The sequence below is a fragment of the Salmo salar genome, unplaced genomic scaffold (assembly GCF_905237065.1).
Source record: "Salmo salar unplaced genomic scaffold, Ssal_v3.1, whole genome shotgun sequence".
Lineage (NCBI taxonomy): Eukaryota > Metazoa > Chordata > Actinopteri > Salmoniformes > Salmonidae > Salmo > Salmo salar.
This window is the reverse complement of record NW_025549303.1, coordinates 107,501-126,645: the sequence shown is the minus strand read 5'-3', so window position 1 is coordinate 126,645 and position 19,145 is coordinate 107,501. Positions and strand designations below refer to the sequence as shown.

The following is a 19,145-nucleotide window of genomic DNA, read 5'->3' as shown; positions in this document are numbered from 1 at the left end:
GGGGGGGGCACTACCTCTTACTATCCTGTCTCCTGTAGGGGGGGTACTACCTCTTACTATCCTGTCTCTTGTAGAGGGGAGGGGGGGCACTACCTCTTACTATCCTGTCTCCTGTGGGGGGGCACTACCTCTTACTATCCTGTCTCCTGTAGGGGGGGGACACTACCTCTTACTATCCTGTCTCCTTTAGGAGGGGGCACTACCTCTTACTATCCTGTCTCCTGTAGGGGGGGCACTACCTCTTACTATCCTGTCTCCTGTAGGGGGGGCACTACCTCTTACTAGCCTGTCTCCTGTAGGGGGGGCACTACCTCTTACTATCCTGTCTCCTGTAGGGGGGGACACTACCTCTTACTATCCTGTCTCCTGTAGGGGGGGCACTACCTCTTACTAACCTGTCTCCTGTAGGGGGGGCACTACCTCTTACTATCCTGTCTCCTGTAGGGGGGGTACTACCTCTTACTAACCTGTCACCTGTGGGGGGGGCACTACCTCTTACTATCCTGTCTCCTGTAGGGGGGGCAATACCTCTTACTATCCTATCTCCTGTAGAGGGGGGGGGACACTACCTCTTACTATCCTGTCTCCTGTAGGGGGGGCACTACCTCTTACTATCCTGTCTCCTGTAGGGGGGCACTACCTCTTACTATCCTGTCTCCTGTAGGGGGGGGCACTACCTCTTACTATCCTGTCTCCTGTAGAGGGGGGGACACTACCTCTTACTATCCTGTCTCCTGTAGGGGGGGGCACTACCTCTTACTATCCTGTCTCCTGTAGGGGGGCACTACCTCTTACTATCCTCTCCGGTAGGGGGGACACACTACCTCTTACTATCCTGTCTCCTGTAGAGGGGGGCACTACCTCTTACTATCCTGTCTCCTGTAGAGGGGGGGCACTACCTCTTACTAACCTGTCTCCTGTAGGGGGGGCACTACCTCTTACTATCCTGTCTCCTGTAGGGGGGGCACTACCTCTTACTATCCTGTCTCCTGTAGGGGGGGACACTACCTCTTACTATCCTGTCTCCTGTAGAGGGGGGGGCACTACCTCTTACTAACCTGTCTCCTGTAGGGGTGGGGGCACTACCTCTTACTATCCTGTCTCCTGTAGGGGGGGACACTACCTCTTACTATCCTGTCTCCTGTGGGGGGTACTACCTCTTACTAACCTGTCTCCTGTGGGGGGGGGGGCACTACCTCTTACTATCCTGTCTCCTGTAGAGGGGGGGCAGTACCTCTTACTATCCTGTCTCCTGTAGAGGGGGGGACACTACCTCTTACTATCCTGTCTCCTGTAGGGGGGCACTACCTCTTACTAGCCTGTCTCCTGTAGGGGGGGGACACTACCTCTTACTATCCTGTCTCCTGTAGAGGGGGGGACACTACCTCTTACTATCCTGTCTCCTGTAGAGGGGGGGACACTACCTCTGACTAACCTGTCTCCTGTAGGGGGGGAGTAGTCTGGAGCCAAACACAGGCACCACATCCACCCCCTGACCCCACATTGCCCCCACCCCTCCCCCAAAAAGCCCCTTCTCTCTGATCATTCACAGGTACAATAGAGTCCAAACACAGGGAGTTTCCCATGGTGCATAGAGTCCCTGTCCTATTTAAGTGGTGGAGGAATCGCCCCTGCAGAACGCACTAGGAAGCCCTTTGTTTTCTATTTTCTTATGAGGTTGGAGGGTGATGGGGGTAGGGGGGGCAGGTGAGGGGGTGGTGGTGACACAATGACTTGTGACTTGACATGGGGCTTGTCCCAAATTGCAGCTTTTCCCCTATGTAGTACATTACTTTTGACAAGTTATCCACTACATAGGGAATAGGGTTATCCACTACATAGAGAATAGGGTTATCCACTACATAGGGAATAGGGTTATCCACTACATAGGGAATAGGGTTATCCACTACATAGAGAATAGGGTTATCCACTACATAGAGAATAGGGTTATCCACTACATAGGGAATAAGGTTATCCACTACATAGGGAATAGGGTTATCCACTACATAGGGAATAGGGTTATCCACTACATAGGGGATAGGGTTATCCACTACATAGGGAATAGGGTTATCCACTACATAGGGGATAGGGTTATCCACTACATAGGGAATAGGGTTATCCACTACATAGGGAATAGGGTTATTCACTACATAGGGAATAGGGTTAACCACTACATAGGGAATAGGGTTCCCCAATACATGGGGAATAGGGTTATCCACTACATAGGGAATAGGGTTAACCACTACATAGGGAATAGGGTTATCCACTTCATAGGGAATAGGGTTATCCACTACATAGGGAATAGGGTTATCCACTACATAGGGAATAGGGTTCCCCACTACATGGGGAATATGGTTATCCACTACATAGGGAATAGGGTGCTATTTGAGACGTAGGGAATAGGGTTATCCCCTACATAGGGAATAGGGTGCTATTTGAGACGTAGGGAATAGGGTTATCCCCTACATAGGGAATAGGGTGCTATTTGAGACGTAGCCTTGACTTACCGCCAGCGATGGAACCCAGTCCAAACCTGTAAGCGGACTCTGCTACCTGGATGAGAACAGAGCGGGACGGGTCCCCACCAGTCAGCTGAAAAAGAGTGACACAACAGAGAGAGGGGGAGAAATGGGGAGAGAGAGAGAGAAGAGATGGTGAGAGAGAGAGAGAGAGAGAGAGAGAAAGAGAGAGAAAAGTTAAATACCACAGTGTGCCATCACAGCATCAAAATTTGTGACCTGTCGCCACAAAATAAGGCAACCAGTGAAGAACAAACACCATTGTAAATACAACCCATATTTATGTTTATTTATTTTCCCTTTTGTACTTTAACTATTTGCACATCGTTACAACACTGTATTTAGACATAATATGACATTTGAAATGTCTTTGTTCTTTTGGAACTTCTGTGAGTGTCATGTTTACTGTTCATTTTTTATTGTTTATTTCACTTTTGTATATTATCTCTTTCCCTAGCTTTGGCAATGTAAACATATGTTTCCCATGCCAATACAGCCCCTTGAATTGAATTGAAAAGAGAGAGCGAAAACAGAGAGAAAAAAGAGAGAAAGAGATATCAGACAAGCCATAACATCCCATGTTTAAATCAGAAGTCAGACCTTGTAGTTGAGCCCTGAAGGCGTCAGCATGCTTCAGTTCGGCTGGCGCTTAGCCTAACCGAACGAGTGTGCTCGCAGCCTCCCTTAAAAGACCTTCAATTGAAAAATGTGAAAATATCGGCAATAGTATGGTTTGTCCATTTTGAGATACCGTAGCCATTATGCCCTTCTTCAAAATAGTCAGAATTTAGATAACAAGAAATCTGTTATTCATTTTTTAATTTTTTTACAAAGGAGATCTTAGTCGCGGCATTTTATATTTATGTAAGAAGTTTGGCGCAGTATTTCTCAATAAAGTAAATTGCATAAAAATGACTCGCCACTCATTGAATGACAACAAAGACTTTATTGAGGAATCCCCACTGTTGACCAATCACCGAAGAACTTTGGCTTGCCTCCAGTAAAAAGGTTGGTGTGCCCAAACCCTGACCGAAGTCCAAAACAAACAAAAACATCACAAAATGTTGTCATAATATATGCACAAACTCTTCCGAACTGTTTCAGCTAGGAAGCACGCGGATGCCTTTAGCCCCATCTTTTTGGCTAGGATGCACGCGGATGCCTTTGCCCCATCTTTTCGGCTAGGAAGCACGTGGATGCCTTTAGCCCCATCTTTTCGGCTAGGAAGCACGCGGATGCCTTTAGCCCCATCTTTTCGGCTAGGAAGCACGCGGATGCCTTTAGCCCCATCTTCTCGGCTAGGAAGCACGCGGATGCCTTTAGCCCCATCTTGATTCCCACAGAGTAACAAGAGCAGTATACTATCTCATTTCCCATTATAAAGCTCATTTATATTCAGTCCTACATCAATTCAGATAAGACAGTTTACATGCGTCATTAGAATCACTTAAATGCCTATATTTCATCTGTCATTTAGAAAAGGTTAAAGATTTTAAGTGTTACGTTGAGTTCACTTCAGGGAATCACGATGCTGAATAAAACACTGTTGTCTATTCTGTGTCATGAGTCATGACATGATTAGACAACATCACATGCTGTACTTAGTCATCTCATGTGACGCCACGAGATATTTCATTTCATTTTTATTATCTCTATAGGCTATATATTCACATTTATGATGGCATACAGTGATTAAATTAATTGCCCTCTAGCACCGATTCCCAACCATTTGAATGTTAAAACTCTCTTGAATTACAGAGATTCGTTTGAGAAACTCCAATCAGGCACAGAAGCATTGGGTAGGAAGTTAGTGGAACAAACCCAGAATCAGAAGCCTTGCTTCGATTGGATGACACCCCAGCCCCTGCCCATGCCATTGGCTGCCACCCCAGCCCCTGCCCATGCCATTGGCACACATCAGAGCACAAAACCAGCTGAGTGTTACTATTGCTGTTAGACATTGATAGCCAGCAAGATCACCAAGCATTCTGCTCCACATTCCCAGCCGGGGGTACCTGTCGCCTGGCCGGACCTGCCCAGCCCTCATCCCTTATCCCTGGGTAAAGGAGGTGGAGAGGTGGGCCCCTCTATGGTGGAGAGGTGGGCCCCTCTATGGTGGAGAGGTGGGCCCCTCTATGGAACAGGTCCACCTGTCAGGAACTATCTGAGCCCCTGACCCCCCTCTGTCGGCCCCTAATGCCCCTAGAAGACCCCCCCTTCCTTTCCCTCCTCCCTCCCTGTTTCTCTGAGTCACAGCCAGGGGAGTAGGGGATCGAGAGGGGCAGAGAGGAGGGGTGGAGGTTGGAGGTTCAGAGGGAGAGCTGGCCTGCAGCCCGTGGAGGCCAGACCACAGCCCAAAGAGGCTCATTGTGGTTGGACTGGCGGCTCTAACCGGGGCCCCTGCTCCAGTCCGGCCTGGAGCCTAGTCTGGCTACAGTCAGGGGAAGGGGAGGAAATCACCCCGCAACGCCGCGCTGTCTCACTCTGCAGACCAGGCAGAGCTTCTAACAGGAGGAAAACAACAAACCTCCATCCAACTTCTTTTTTCTTGACCTTTTGTTTCTTCCTCAGCTGTTTTGTTTCAAACCCCTTCACTCAGTCATTTCTCATTTCCCCCCTCAGTATATTTGAGATACAGTGCATTCAGAAAATATTCACACCCCTTGACTTTTCCGACATTTTGTTGTGTTACAGCCTGAATTTAAAATGGATTAAATATACATTTTGTGCCACTAATACCTGACAATGTCAAAGTGGATTTTTATATATTTCTTTTTACATTTTTAATTAATAAACAATTAAAGCTGCAATGTCTAGAGTCAATAAGTATTCAACCCCTTTGTTATGGCCATCCTAAATAGGTTCAGGAGTATAAATTAGCTAAAAAAAGTCACATAACACAGTTGAAGTCGGAAGTTTACATACACATTTGCCAAATACATTTAAACTCAGTTTTTCGGTTAGGACATCTACTTTGTGCATGACACAAGTCATTTTTCCAACAATTGTTTACAGACAGATTATTTCACTTATATTTCACTGTATCACAATTCCAGTGGGTCAGAAGTTTACATACACTAAGTTGACTGTGCCTTTAAACTGCTTGGAAAATTCCAGAAAATGATGCCTCGCAAAGAAGGTCACCTATTGGTAGACGGGTAAATATAAAAAAAGCAGAAACTGAATGTATCTTTGAGCATGGTGAAGTTATTAATTACGCTTTGGATGGGGTATCAATACACCCAGTCACTACAAAGTTAAAGGCATCCTTCCTAACTCAGTTGCCAGAGAGGAAGAAAACTGCTCAGGGATTTCACCACAACAGTTACACAGTTTAATGGCTGTGATAGGAGAAAACTGATGATGGATCAACAACATTGTACATATAGTTACTCCACAACACTAACCTAAATGACAGAGTGAAACGTTTTGACAGAATAAAAATATTCCAAAACATGCATCCTGTCTGCAATTAGGCACTAAAGTAATACTGCAAAAAAATTGAAAATACATTTACTTTTTGTCCTGAATACAAAGCATTATGTTTGGGGCAAATCCAATATAACACATCACTGAGTACTACTCTTGTCACGACTTCCACCGAAGGTGGTTCCTCTCCCTGTTCGGGCGGCGCTCGGCGGTTGGCGTCGCCGGCCTACTAGCCATCACCGATCCTTTTTTCCTTTTCCGTTTGTTTTGTCTGTGGTTCTTTCACACCTGGTTTCATTTGCCTTAATTTCTGTGTGTATAATTACCCCTGTTGCCTGCCTAGGTTTTGCGGGATTATTTATTGTGATGTTGCTCGTTAAGGGCGTTTATTTTGGTATTGTACCTGACCTCTATGTTTGTGGACTTGCCTATTAAATAATGCATCTCGGACATCTCTGCTCTCCTGCGCTTGACTCCTTCACCTTCACCTACCTCTAAACACAAGCCGTCATAACTCTTCATATTTTCAAGTATGGTAGTGGCTGCATCATGTTATGGATATACTCGTCATCGGCAAGGACTAGGGAGTTATTGGGGGATAAAAAGAAATAGGAATAGAACTAAGCACAGGCAAAATCCTAGAGGAAAACCTAGTTGTCTGCTTTTCAATTGACTCTGGGAGACAAATTCACCTTTCAGCAGGACAATAACCTAAAACTCAAGCCCAAATATACACTGAGTACACCAAACATTAAGAACATCTTCCTAATATTGAGTTGCACGCCCAACCCCCCCTTTTGCCCTCAGACCAGGGCATGGACTTTACAAGTTTTCGAAAGCATTCCACAGGGATGCTGGCCCAGGTTGAATCCAGTGCTTTTCACAGTTGTGTCAAGTTGGCTGGATGTCCTTTGGGTGGTGCAGCATTCTTGATACACACGGGAAACTGTTGAGCGTGAATAAACAGCAGTTTTGCAGTTCTTGATACTCAAACCAGTGCGCCTGGCACCTACAACCATACCCCGTTCAAAGGCACTTAAATCTTTTGTCTTGCCCATTTGTATTTGTATGTATTATGGATCCCCATTAGCTGTTGCCAAGGCAGCAGCTACTCTTCCTGGGGCCCGGCAAAATTAAGGGAGTTATACAATTTTAAAAACATTACAATACAAATTTCACAACACATTAAGGGTGTGCCCTAAAGCCCCTACTCTACTACCACATATCTACAACACAACATCCATGTGTACGTGTGTGTAGGGTGCGTATGTTATCGCGTGTGTATGCATGTATCTGTGCCTGTGTTTGTGTCTCTTCACAGTCCCTGCTGTTCCATAAGCTGTACCCTAACCCTAACCCTAGTGTTCCAAGTAGTCATGGCTCTAGGTAGTACTGTGCGCCTCCCATAGTCTGTTCTGGACTTGGGGGCTGTGAAGAGACATTTGGTGGCATGTCTTGTGGGGTATGCATGGGTGTCCGAGCTGTGTGCCAATAGTTCAAACAGACAGCTCGGTGCATTCAACATGTCAATACCTCTTACAAATACAAGTAGTGATGAAGTCAATCTCTCCCCCACTTTGAGCCAGGAGAGATTGACATGGATATTATTAATGTTAGCTCTCTGTGTACATCCAAGGGCCAACCGTGCTGCCCTGTTCTGAGCCAATTGCAATTTTCCTAAGTCCCTCTTTGTGCCACCTGACCACACGACTGAACAGTAGTCCAGGTGCGACAAAACTAGGGCCTGTAGGACTTGCCTTCTTGATAGTGCTGTTACGAACGCAGAGCAGCAATTTATTGTGGACAGACTTCTCCCCATCTTAGCTACTTTTGTATGAATATGTTTTGACCATGACAGTTTACAATCCAGTGTTACTCCGAACAGTGTAGTCACCTCAACTTGCTCAATTTCCACATTATTCATTACAAGATTTAGTTGAGGTTTAGGGTTAAGTGAATGCTTTGTCCCAAATACAATGCTTTTAGTTTTTGAAATATTTAGGACCAACTTATTCCTTGCCGCCCATTCTGAAACTAACTGCAGCGCTTTGTCAAGTGTTGCAGTCATTTGAGTCGCTGTAGTAGCTGATGTGTATTGTGTTGAGTCATCCACATACATAGACACAATGGCTTTATGCAAAGCCAGTGGCATGTCGTTAGTAAAGGTTTTAAGTAAGGGGCCTAGACAGCTGCCCTGGGGAATTCCTGATTCTACCTGGATTATGTTCAAAATCAAATCAAATCAAATTGTATTTGTCACATGCGCTGAATACAACAGGTGTAGACCTTACAGTGAAATGCTTACTTACAAGCCCTTAACCAACAATTCAGTTTTAAGAAAATACCCCCAAAAAGTAGGAGATAAGAAAAACAAATATTTAAAGAGCAGCAGTAAATAACAATAGCGGGGCTATATACAGGGGGTACCGGTACAGAGTCAATGTGTGGGGGCACCGGTGTCGAGGTAATTGAGGTAATATGTACATGTAGGTAGAGTTATAAAAGTGACTATGCATAGATCATAACAGAGAGTAGCAGCAGTGTAGAGAGGAGGGGGGGGCAATGCAAATAGTCTGGGTAACCAGTTGATTAGATGGTCAAGAGTCTTATGGCTTGGGGGCAGAAGCTGTTTAGAACCTTCTTGGACCTAGACTTGGCACTCCGGTACCGCTTGCTATGCGGTAGCAGAGAGAACAGTCTATAACTAGGGTGGCTGGAGTCTTTGACAATTTTTAGGGCCTTCCTCTGACACCGCCTGGTATTGAGGTCCTGGAAGGCAGGAAGCTTGGCCCCGGTGATGTACTGGGCCGTACGCACTACCCTCTGTAGTGCCTTGCGGTCGGAGGCTGAGCAGTTGTGACTGTCTTGGTGTGCTTGGACCATGTTAGTTTGTTAGTGATGTGGATACCAAGGAACTTGAAGCTCTCAACCTGCTCCACAATGGCCCCGTTGATGAGAATGGGGGCGTGCTAGGTCCTCCTTTTCCTGTAGTCCACAATCACCTCCTTTGTCTTGATCACGTGGAGTGGGAGGTTGTTGTCCTGGCACCACACGGCCAGGTCTCTGACCTCCTCCCGATAGGCTGTCTCATTGTTGTCGGTGATCAGCCCTACCACTGTTGTGTCATCGACAAACTTAATGATGGTGTTGGAGTCGTGCCTGGCCGTGGAGTCATGAGTGAACAGAGAGTACAGGAGGGGACTGAGCATGCACCCCTGAGGGGCCCCTGTGTTGAGGATCATAGTGGCGGATGTGTTGTTACCTACCCTTACCACCTGGGGGTGGCCCATCAGTAAGTCCAGGATCTAGTTGCAGAGGGAGGTGTTAAGTCCCAGGGTCCTTAGCTTAGTGATGAGCTTTGAGGGCACTATGGTGTTGAATGCTGAGCTGTAGTCAATGAATAGCATTCTCACATAGGTGTTCCTTTTGTCCAGGTATGAAAGTGCAGTGTGGAGTGCAATAGAGATTGCATCATCTGTGGATCTGTTGGGGTGGTATGCAAATTGGAGTGGGTCTAGGGTTTCTGTGATAATGGTGTTGATGTGAGCCATGTCCAGCCTTTCAAAGCATTTCTTGGCTACAGACGTGAGTGCTACGGGTCGGTAGTCATTTAGGCAGGTTACCTTAGTGTTCTTGGGGACAGGGACTATGGTGGTCTGCTTGAAACATGTTGGTATTACAGACTCGGTCAGGGGAGCGGTTGAAAATGTCAGTGAAGACACTTGCCAGTTGGTCAGCGCATGCTCAGAGTACACGTCCTGGTAATCCGTCTGGACCTGCAGCCTTGTGAATGTTGACCTGTTTAAAGGTCTAACTCACATTGGCTGCGGAGAGCGTGATCACACAGTCGTCTGGAACAGCTGATGCTCTCATGCATGTTTCAGTGTTACTTGCCTCGAAGCGAGCATAGAAGTTATTTAACTCGTCTGGTAGGCTCGTGTCACTGGGCAGCTCTCGGCTGTGCTTCCCTTTGTAGTCTGTAATAGTGTAGTACGATTCGATCTTAGTCCTGTACTAACGCTTTGCCTGTTTGATGGTTCGTCGGAGGGCATAGCGAGATTTCTTATAAGCTTCCGGGTTAGAGTCCCACTCCTTGAAAGCAGGCAGCTCTACCCTTTAGCTCAGTGCGAATGTTGCCTGTAATCCATGGCTTATGTTTGGGGTATGTACGTACAGTCACTGTGGAGACGACGTCATCGATGCACTTGTTGATGAAGCCAGTGACTGATGTGGTGTACTCCTCAATGCCATTGGAGGAATCCCGGAACATATTCCAGTCTGTGCTAGCAAAACAGTCCTGTAGTTTAGCGTATGCTTCATCTGACCACTTTTTTATAGACTGAGTCACTGAGGCTTCCTGCTTTCATTTTTGCTTGTAAGCAGGAATCAGGAGGATATAATTATGGTCAAATTTGCCAAATGGAGGGCGAGGGAGAGCTTTGTACGCATCTCTGTGTGTGGAGTAAAGGTGGTCTAGAGTTTTTTTCCCTCTGATTGCACATTTAACATGTTGATAGAAATTAGGTAGAACTGATTTAAGTTTCCCTGCATTAAAGTCTCCGGCCACTAGGAGCGCCGCCTCTGGGTGAGCGGTTTCCTGTTTGCTTATTTCCTTATACAGCAGACTGAGTGCGGTCTTAGTGCCAGCACCCGTCAGTGGTGGTAAATAAACAACCACAAAAAGTATAGCTGAGAACTCTCTTGGCAAGTAGTGTGGTCTGCATTTTATCACAAGATACTCTCCTTCAGGCGAGCAAAATCTAGAGACTTCCTTAGATTTTGTGCACCAGCTGTTGTTTACAAATATGCACAGACCGCCCCTCCTCATCTTACTGTGCTGTTCTATCTTGCCGGTGCAGCGTATATCCCGCTAGCTGAATATCCATGTCATCATTCAGCCACGATTCCGTGAAACATAAGATATTACCGTTTTTTATCCACATTATAGTAGGGGGTGTAAAGCCATAACACACGTTTTTCCAGCAACAGACTATGATCGATAATGTCAAAAGCCGCACTGAAGTCTAACAAAACCCTATGAATGGCACACATACACAATCCATGTCTCAAGGCTTAAAAATCCTTCTTTAACCTGTCTCCTCCCCTTCATCTACACTGATTGAAGTGCATTTAACAAGTGACATCAATGAAGTCTAACAAAACCCTATGAATGCCACAAATACACAATCCATGTCTCAAGGCTTAAAAATCCTTCTTTGTCTCCTCACCTTCATCTGCACTGATTGAAGTGGATTTAACAAGTGACATCAATAAGGGATCATAACATTTACCTGGATTCACCTGGTCAGTCTATGTAATGGAAAGAGCAGGTGTTCTTAATGTTTTGTATACTCAGTGTACACTGGAGTTGCTTACCAAGACGGCATTGAATGTTCCTGAGTGGCCTAGTTACAGTTTTAAATTAAATCGTCTTGAAAATCTAGGCAAGACTTGAAAATGGCTGTCCAGCAATGATCTACAACAAACTTGACAGAGCTTGAAGACTTAAAAATAAACTAATACGACCAAATACTGTACAATCAAGGTGTGCAAAGCTTCCAGGGACAGATTCCAATTTAGGAAATTACGCCTTTCTTATGCATGCCTTTCCTACGCACTTCTTAGTAGCTGGTATTCAGACTTACCTTATGCAGGTGCGCAACGGGCTTTGCAGGCGAGGTTACCTTGCGCACGCTGAATAAATGTAATTCAACCATTGAAAACCCTCCCACTTACTGGCCAACATATTTTCTCGTGGAGTTTTCATTCAATAGGGTTTTCAGTACCTTTATCTTAAGCCATACATTTAAAAAAGGTGTACCTTTAATTATAATTTTGCCGACAGAGTCAATAGAGCACATTGAGAGAAAGGGTTCAGAAAATAGGGATCAATGAAAGAATGCCATCTATGCATCTTCATCTCAGTTTCAGCACCAACTGGTAGATTTTAAACATCTTTTAGATTATTTAGGCACATTTTAGGGCTAGGAAAGTACGTATGAATGATTAAAAAAACTGTTTTGGAGAGCCTTTACGTACAAAATATATTGATGAATAAAAAAGACAGTGGTTTGATTCATTCTGAAAGTTGTCATATTCAAGTTAAAACCATGAAATATTGGAAGGTGGAAAAGATGTACAATAGGGGTTGAACAGTAGTTCTATAGATCTACCCTAATCCTCACTAATCATGGAACTGTATGACAACGGTCCAGTCATCGTGAAGCATGCGCCAGGCTCCAGGTTTACCTGCTACTTGTCGTCTGAGTTCCATAATGATTCAACTAGGCTACATTATCCCAAATTAGCAGACGTAACAGAGGAAAGAAACGTTAACGGAATGGAATGATGCAAAATGTAAGCTACAAATTGTTTCAGCCCTATAGAAGCCTATAGCTTGGGTGTCCTAATTTCATCCAGGAAAATTGTGAGGGTACACAATTAAAATTCTTAAAAACGGCACAGCTATTTATAGACTATTTCACTGTAGAAAAGGGACCGCAATACATGCCATGTTGATATGATTTTCAGTTTGCTTCCATATGGCTGGTTTCACATTCGTCTCCAGGAATCATAAGAAAAAATTATCTAAAACAATTGTTTGTGTATTTATTATTTACCCAAACGGATTAATAATTTACCTAGCTCTTATCAATAGTTCTTATTCATTTATAAATGATAGGTCATGGAGAATGCTGTTATTTCTATCTGAAAAAATGAAGTAGATGCTTTTTCCACTTGGAACCGGTAGGTTCGCCCGACCATACTCATGGTTTCCTCACGCATAAAGGCAGTGGAATTAAGTCAAGGTCAGAATATGGCTTATCTGTAGACACACCTCCACCAAACCTTCATTTCTGAGATCTCCACCCTAAACAAATAGTGGGTGAATAGCATGCTATTCTCATGCTTAAGTTCAAGGTCAGAATACGCACAGAGAGAAAACTGCATAAAAAGGGAATAACGTTCCATTTATGTGTGCTTAACTCAGGTCGCAATTGGGGCCTTAGAGACTTACCCAAAAGACTCACAGCTGTAATCGCTGCCAAAGGTGATTCTAACACGTATTGACTCACGGGGTTGAATACTTATCTAATCAAGATATATTAGTGTTTTATTTTTGAATTTTTCTTACACTTTGACATTACAGAGTATTTTGTGTTGATAAAAAAAAATACAAAAACAAAGTCCATTTTTATCCCAATTTGTAACACAACAAAATGTGGAAAAAGTCAAGGGGTGTGAATACTTTTTGAAGGCACTGTAACTTATTTAAACGGCTGGAGTTAGTCTTAAATTAGGGTTTAAAAAAATGTTTGACAAAGATACAGTATACTGTCATAGAGAGGTTTCTGATATTTAATTGTATTTCTTTCTCTGGAGAGATCCAATCAAAGACACACTTTTAGAAGTTGTGTTCTCCTTGGCATTTCGTTCAATGGCTGTCATTTGAGAATCTGACACAAACAGAGTAAGTGGGCTGGAAATCGGACTGGTATGTGGGGATTTAGAAAGATTCAATTTTTTCTTCAGTTTCTCATGTTTCATGTTGGATAAGTCTGTTCTAGTGTATTGCTCATATATATTCAGTAATGGAAGTAATCATAGAAATACCCAACATCACCAGTGAACTTAAAGGCTCTGACCATTACCAGGACATGTTTCTAGACTACAGTTACAGAATAACTATGGCCGGGATTCAATCGAAGGTGCTCTATAGTGCAGGCCACTAAACAGCCGACAATGCACCTTTTAAAGGCATTTGCGCAGATCGCATTCATGGCAAACGCTGCGCATGTCGGCTCAACTGTAAATTACCTTTAAAAGTATGTTAATGTCCACAGCGCTATAGAGCTTTGAATTGAATCGCAGCCTATATCTCTCAAGCTGAAAAGGATGCTAAAACCATCAGCAAGTCTTCTTTTCTCTCATTTTTTCCTTCCTTCTTTCTCTCTTTCTTTTTTACCTGTCTCTGGACCTCCACCAGGTTGTATGGGAGGGCCCCTTCCTCTACTGGAGCAATCCTGTCAATGTCCACCAGACCAACACGGCTGGAAGAGAGGAGGAGAGAGGGGAAAGTTTCAAACGGTTCTACCATTTAAATGCTTCTGACTTTATCCTTCTGACCCGGTAAGATAGATCATTGATATTCAACAATATCTCCCTCATTCTCTCTTTCCCTCGCTGCATCCAAACAAAACAAAAACATTTGTCCGTGATTCCGGGGACCTCTCCAACTCTGTGCGTGCGCTCCCCACGGTCCACATTACATCTCTGTGACGTTCCCAGATTTGGGAGCAGCTCAATCCCCCTCCGATTATTGGTAACAATTATCTCCTGCATCTCCAATCAGAGGCTGGGGAGACTATTAAAGTATCCCATTGCCCAGAAATAATAATCAGGTGCTCAGAGAGGGCACAAATTACTGGCACTCTACGCCGCCGGTCGACCCTATGGAGCAAGATGCATGGGAACGTGAGCCGTGTACAGTTAGAAGAACCGCTGGCGTTCCGTGTGGACTCCCCTTCCCCTGTGTGTGTGTGTGTGTGTGTGTGTGTGTGTGTGTGTGTGTGTGTGTGTGTGTGTGTGTGTGTGTGTGTGTGTGTGTGTGTGTGTGTGTGTGTGTGTGTGTGTGTATATGCTCGTGTGTATGTGTCTCCTCTTCCTCAGACAAATGCTGAGTTTTGAAGGCTTATTTGAGTGAAAGGGGATTCAGAAGAGTCATGTCTGCCTCATTTGATCAGGCTGCAGTGAAAGCAGACATTTTGGAAGAAGAACGACCGGGTATGACGAGCTCCAGTGATCCAATGACAACCAAATGGATTAATGGGACAGGCTATTGAGACCCAATCAACTGAAAAGTAGTATTAACTACAACAGTACATGCTAATGTGGAAATACAATGAGAGGAATGGACTACACTATGCAGTATCAATGACTGTGGGAAAATGTTTCCCCTAATATGAAGCTTCATTCAATATTGCTGGAATTCAATGATTTAAAACTGAGGTTGAGAGGGCTTATCATGTATGATCTGTTTTGCATAATTATGTATCTTGAACGCAACTGTAATTAAGCTATTAAACTGAATAGGGCTATCTATTTGAGGCCTAGCCTTGTCATCTGTGTGTGTATGTGTGTGTGTGGGGGGGTGACTCACCCCGGGACTCAGACAAGTCAGCCAGATGGAACAGGATGTCCACCTCCATCGGAGTCACCTGACCAAACCTCTGGGCCGCAATGATGAACTCCTCTGTTACAGGAGAGAAGGAGAGGAGAGGAGGAGACGAAGAGGAAAGGAGAGCAGAGGAGAGAAGAGGAAATGAGAGCAGAGGAGAGAAGAGGAAATGAGAGGAGAGGAAAGAAGAGGAGACAAAGAGGAGAGAAGAGGAGAGGAAATGAGAGGAGAGAAGAGGAGTGTGATGGATACTCCCACTTTATTTATCTTTGATTTATACAGGTGATCCCAGTTGAGAATAAAATCTCTCTTTCCCACATGTCCAACATCCTATACACAAATACAGTGTTTGAGATAATCCCCTTAAATTAGTTCCCACATGTATTTCCTGTTTACAAAGCCTCATTGAATTGACTTAATCTGTTGTTTAGACGGACAGACAGTGTACAGTAAGGGAAGTGTTAGGTACATAATGAACAGGTTGTTAACTGGGTTGGGTTGCATCCCAAATGGCATTCTATTTCCCTATTTAGTGCACTACTTTTGACCAGGGCCCAGGCTCTGGTCAACAATAGGGAATAAGGTGCCATTTGGAAAATAGAGAATAGGGTGGCATTTGGGACTCAGCCATGGCTGACTTACAGTGTGATTTCTATAGCTCCGGTATCTGGTATTGAGTGACCAGCTTATTCAAAGAGCAGTGTCCTGGCTGTGTCGTGACACACATAAACTCAGCAAAAAAAGACATTTCCTTTCACTGTCAACTGCCTTTATTTTCAACAAATTTAACATGTGTAAATATTTGTATGAACATAACAAGATTCAATAACTGAGACATAAACTGAACAAGTTCCACAGACATGTGACTAACAGAAATTGAATAATGTGTCCCTGAACAAAGGGGGGGGTCAAAATCAAAAGTAACAATCAGTATCTGGTGTGGCCACCAGCTGCATTAAGTACTGTAGTGCATCTCCTCCTCATGGACTGCACCAGATTTGCCAGTTCTTGCTGTGAGATGTTACCCCACTCTTCCACCAAGGCACCTGCAAGATATTTCTGGGGGGAATGGCCCTAGCCCTCACCCTCCGATCCAACAGGTCCCAGACGTGCTCAATGGGATTGAGATCCGGGCTCTTTGCTGGCCATGGCCGAGCACTGACATTCCTGTCTTGCAGGAAATCACACACAGAACGAGCATTATGGCTGGTGGCATTGTCATGCTGGAGGGTCATGTCAGGATGAGCCTGCAGGAAGGGTACCACATGAGGGAGGAGGATGTCTTCCCTGTAACGCACAGCGTTGAGATTGACTGAAATGACAACAAGCTCAGTCCGATGATGCTGTGACACACCACCCCAGACCATGACAGACCCTCCACCTCCAAATCGATCCCGCTCCAGAGTACAGGCCTCGGTATAACGCTCATTCCTTCAACGATAAACGCAAATCCGACCATCACCCCTGGTGTGACAAAACCGCAACTCGTCAGTGAAGAGCACTTTTTGGCAGTCCTGTCTGATCCAGCGACGGTGGGTTTGTGCCCACAGGCGACGTTGTTGCCGGTGATGTGTGGTGAGGACTAGCCTTACAACAGGCCTACAAGCCCTCAGTCCAGCCTCTCTCAGCCTATTGCGGACAGTCTGAGCACTGATGGAGGGATTGTGCGTTCCTGGTGTAACTCGGGCAGTTGTTGTTGCCATCCTGTACCTGTCCCGCAGGTGTGATGTTCGGATGTACCGATCCTGTGCAGGTGTTGTTACACGTGGTCTGCCACTGTGAGGACGATCAGCTGTCCGTCCTGTCTCCCTGTAGTGCTGTCTTAGGCGTCTCACAGTACGGACATTGCAGTTTATTGCCCTGGCCACATCTGCAGTCCTCATGCCTCCTTGCAGCATGCCTAAGGCACGTTCACACAGATGAGCAGGGACCCTGGGCATCTTTCTTTTGGTGTTCTTCAGAGTCAGTAGAAAGGCCTCTTTAGTGTCCTAAGTTTTCATAACTGTGACCTTGATTGCCTACCGTCTGTAAGCTGTTAGTGTCTTAACGACCGTTCCACAGGTGCATGTTCATTAATTGTTTATGGTTCATTGAACAAGCATGGGAAACAGTGTTTAAACCCTTTACAATGAAGATGTGTGAAGTTAGTTTGATTTTTACGAATTATCTTTGAAAGACCGTGTCCTGAAAAAGGGACGTTTCTTTTTTTGCTGTGTTTATATATTCAGTAGAGCAGAGATCAGATAGCTAGCTCTGTTTACTCCCAGACATCAACTCACTCTCAGTCTATATACAAAGATCATCTGACTGTCTATACACAAAGATCATCTGACAATCCATAAACAGATCATCTGACAGTCTATACACAAAGATCATCTGACAATCTATACACAAAGATCATCTGACTGTCTATACACAAATATCATCTGACAATCTATACACAAAGATCATCTGACTGTCTATACACAAAGATCATCTGACTGTCTATACACAAACATCATCTGACAATCTATACACAAAGATCATCTGACAGTCTATACACAAAGATCATCTGACTGTCTATACACAAAGATCATCTGACTGTCTATACACAAAGATCATCTGACTGTCTATACACAAAGATCATCTGACTGTCTATACACAAATATCATCTGACTGTCTATACACAAAGATCATCTGACAATCTATACACAAAGATCTACACTACCGTTCATAAGTTTGGGGTCACTTAGAAATGTCCTTGTTTTTGAAAGAAAAGCACATTTTTTGTCCATTAAAATAACATCAAATTGATCAGAAATACAGTGTAGACATTGTTAATGTTGTAAATGACTGTTGTAGCTGGAAACGGCTGATTTTTTTATGGAATATCTACATAGGCGTACAGAGGCCCATTATCAGCAACCATCTCTCCTGTGTTTCAATGGCATGTTGTTAGTTAATCCAAGTTTATCATTTTAAAAGGCTAATTGATCACTGAAAACTATTTTGCAATTATATTAGCACAGCTGAAAACTGTTGGTCTGATTAAAGAAGCAATAAAACTGGCCTTCTTTAGACTAGTTGAGTATCTGCAGCACAGGAAAAAAAAATATGTATGAAATGTATGCATTCACTACTGTAAGTCGCTCTGGATAAGAGCGTCTGCTAAATGACTAAAATGTAAATGTAAATCAGCATTTGTGGGTTCGAATACAGGCTCAAAATGTCCAGTAAAAAAGTACTTTCTTCTGAAACTCGTCAGTCTAATATTGTTCCTGAGAAATTAAGGCTATTCCATGCGAGAAATTGCCAAGAAACTGAAGATCTCGTACAACACTGTGTACTACTCCCTTCACAGAACAGCGCAAACTGTCTCTAACCAGAATAGAAAGAGGAGTGGGAGGCCCCAGTGCACAACTGAGCAAGAGGACAAGTACATTAGAGTGTCTAGTTTGAGAAACAGATGCCTGTAAGTCCTCAACTGGCAGCTTCATTAAATAGTACCCGCAAAACACCAGTCTCAACGTCAACAGTGAAGAGGCAACTCCAGGATGCTGGCCTTCTAGGCAGACTTCCTCTGTCCAGTCTCAACGTCAACAGTGAAGAGGCAACTCCAGGATGCTGGCCTTCTAGGCAGAGTTCCTCTGTCCAGTGTATGTGTTCTTTGCCCATCTTAATCTTTTCTTTTTATTGGCCAGTCTGAGATATGGCTTTTTCTTTGCAACTCTGCCTAGAAGGCCAGCATCCCGGAGTCGCCTCTTCACTGTTGACGTTGAGACTGGTGTTTTGCGGGACTCAGGACTCAGCATTTCCACATCACTATAACAGCACTTACAGTTGTCCGGGCCAGCTCTAGCAGGACAGAAATTTGACAAACTGAGTTGCTGGAAAGGTGGCATCTTATGACGGTGCCACGTTGAAAGTCTCCCAGCTCCTCAGTAAGGACATTCTACTGCCAATGTTTTTTTATGGAGATGGCATGGCTGTGTGCAATTTTTATACACCTGTCAGCAACAGGTGTTGCTGAATCCACTAAT

The 19,145-nt window shown here is 44.4% G+C and overlaps 1 protein-coding gene across 1 annotated transcript in view; it reads right to left on the bottom strand.

Annotated features, from left to right (window-relative positions):
• LOC123736396 (calcium-binding mitochondrial carrier protein Aralar2) overlaps nt 1-19,145 on the bottom strand; it is a 96,699-nt gene that overhangs the window by 33,322 nt on the left and 44,232 nt on the right. Inside the window, exons 8-10 of the mRNA XM_045713178.1 lie at nt 15,105-15,201; nt 13,915-13,999; nt 2,508-2,592 (exon numbers count right to left, since the gene is read on the bottom strand). Coding sequence (XP_045569134.1) covers nt 2,508-2,592; nt 13,915-13,999; nt 15,105-15,201 — 267 coding nt within the window. The remainder of the gene's footprint in view (nt 1-2,507; nt 2,593-13,914; nt 14,000-15,104; nt 15,202-19,145) is intronic.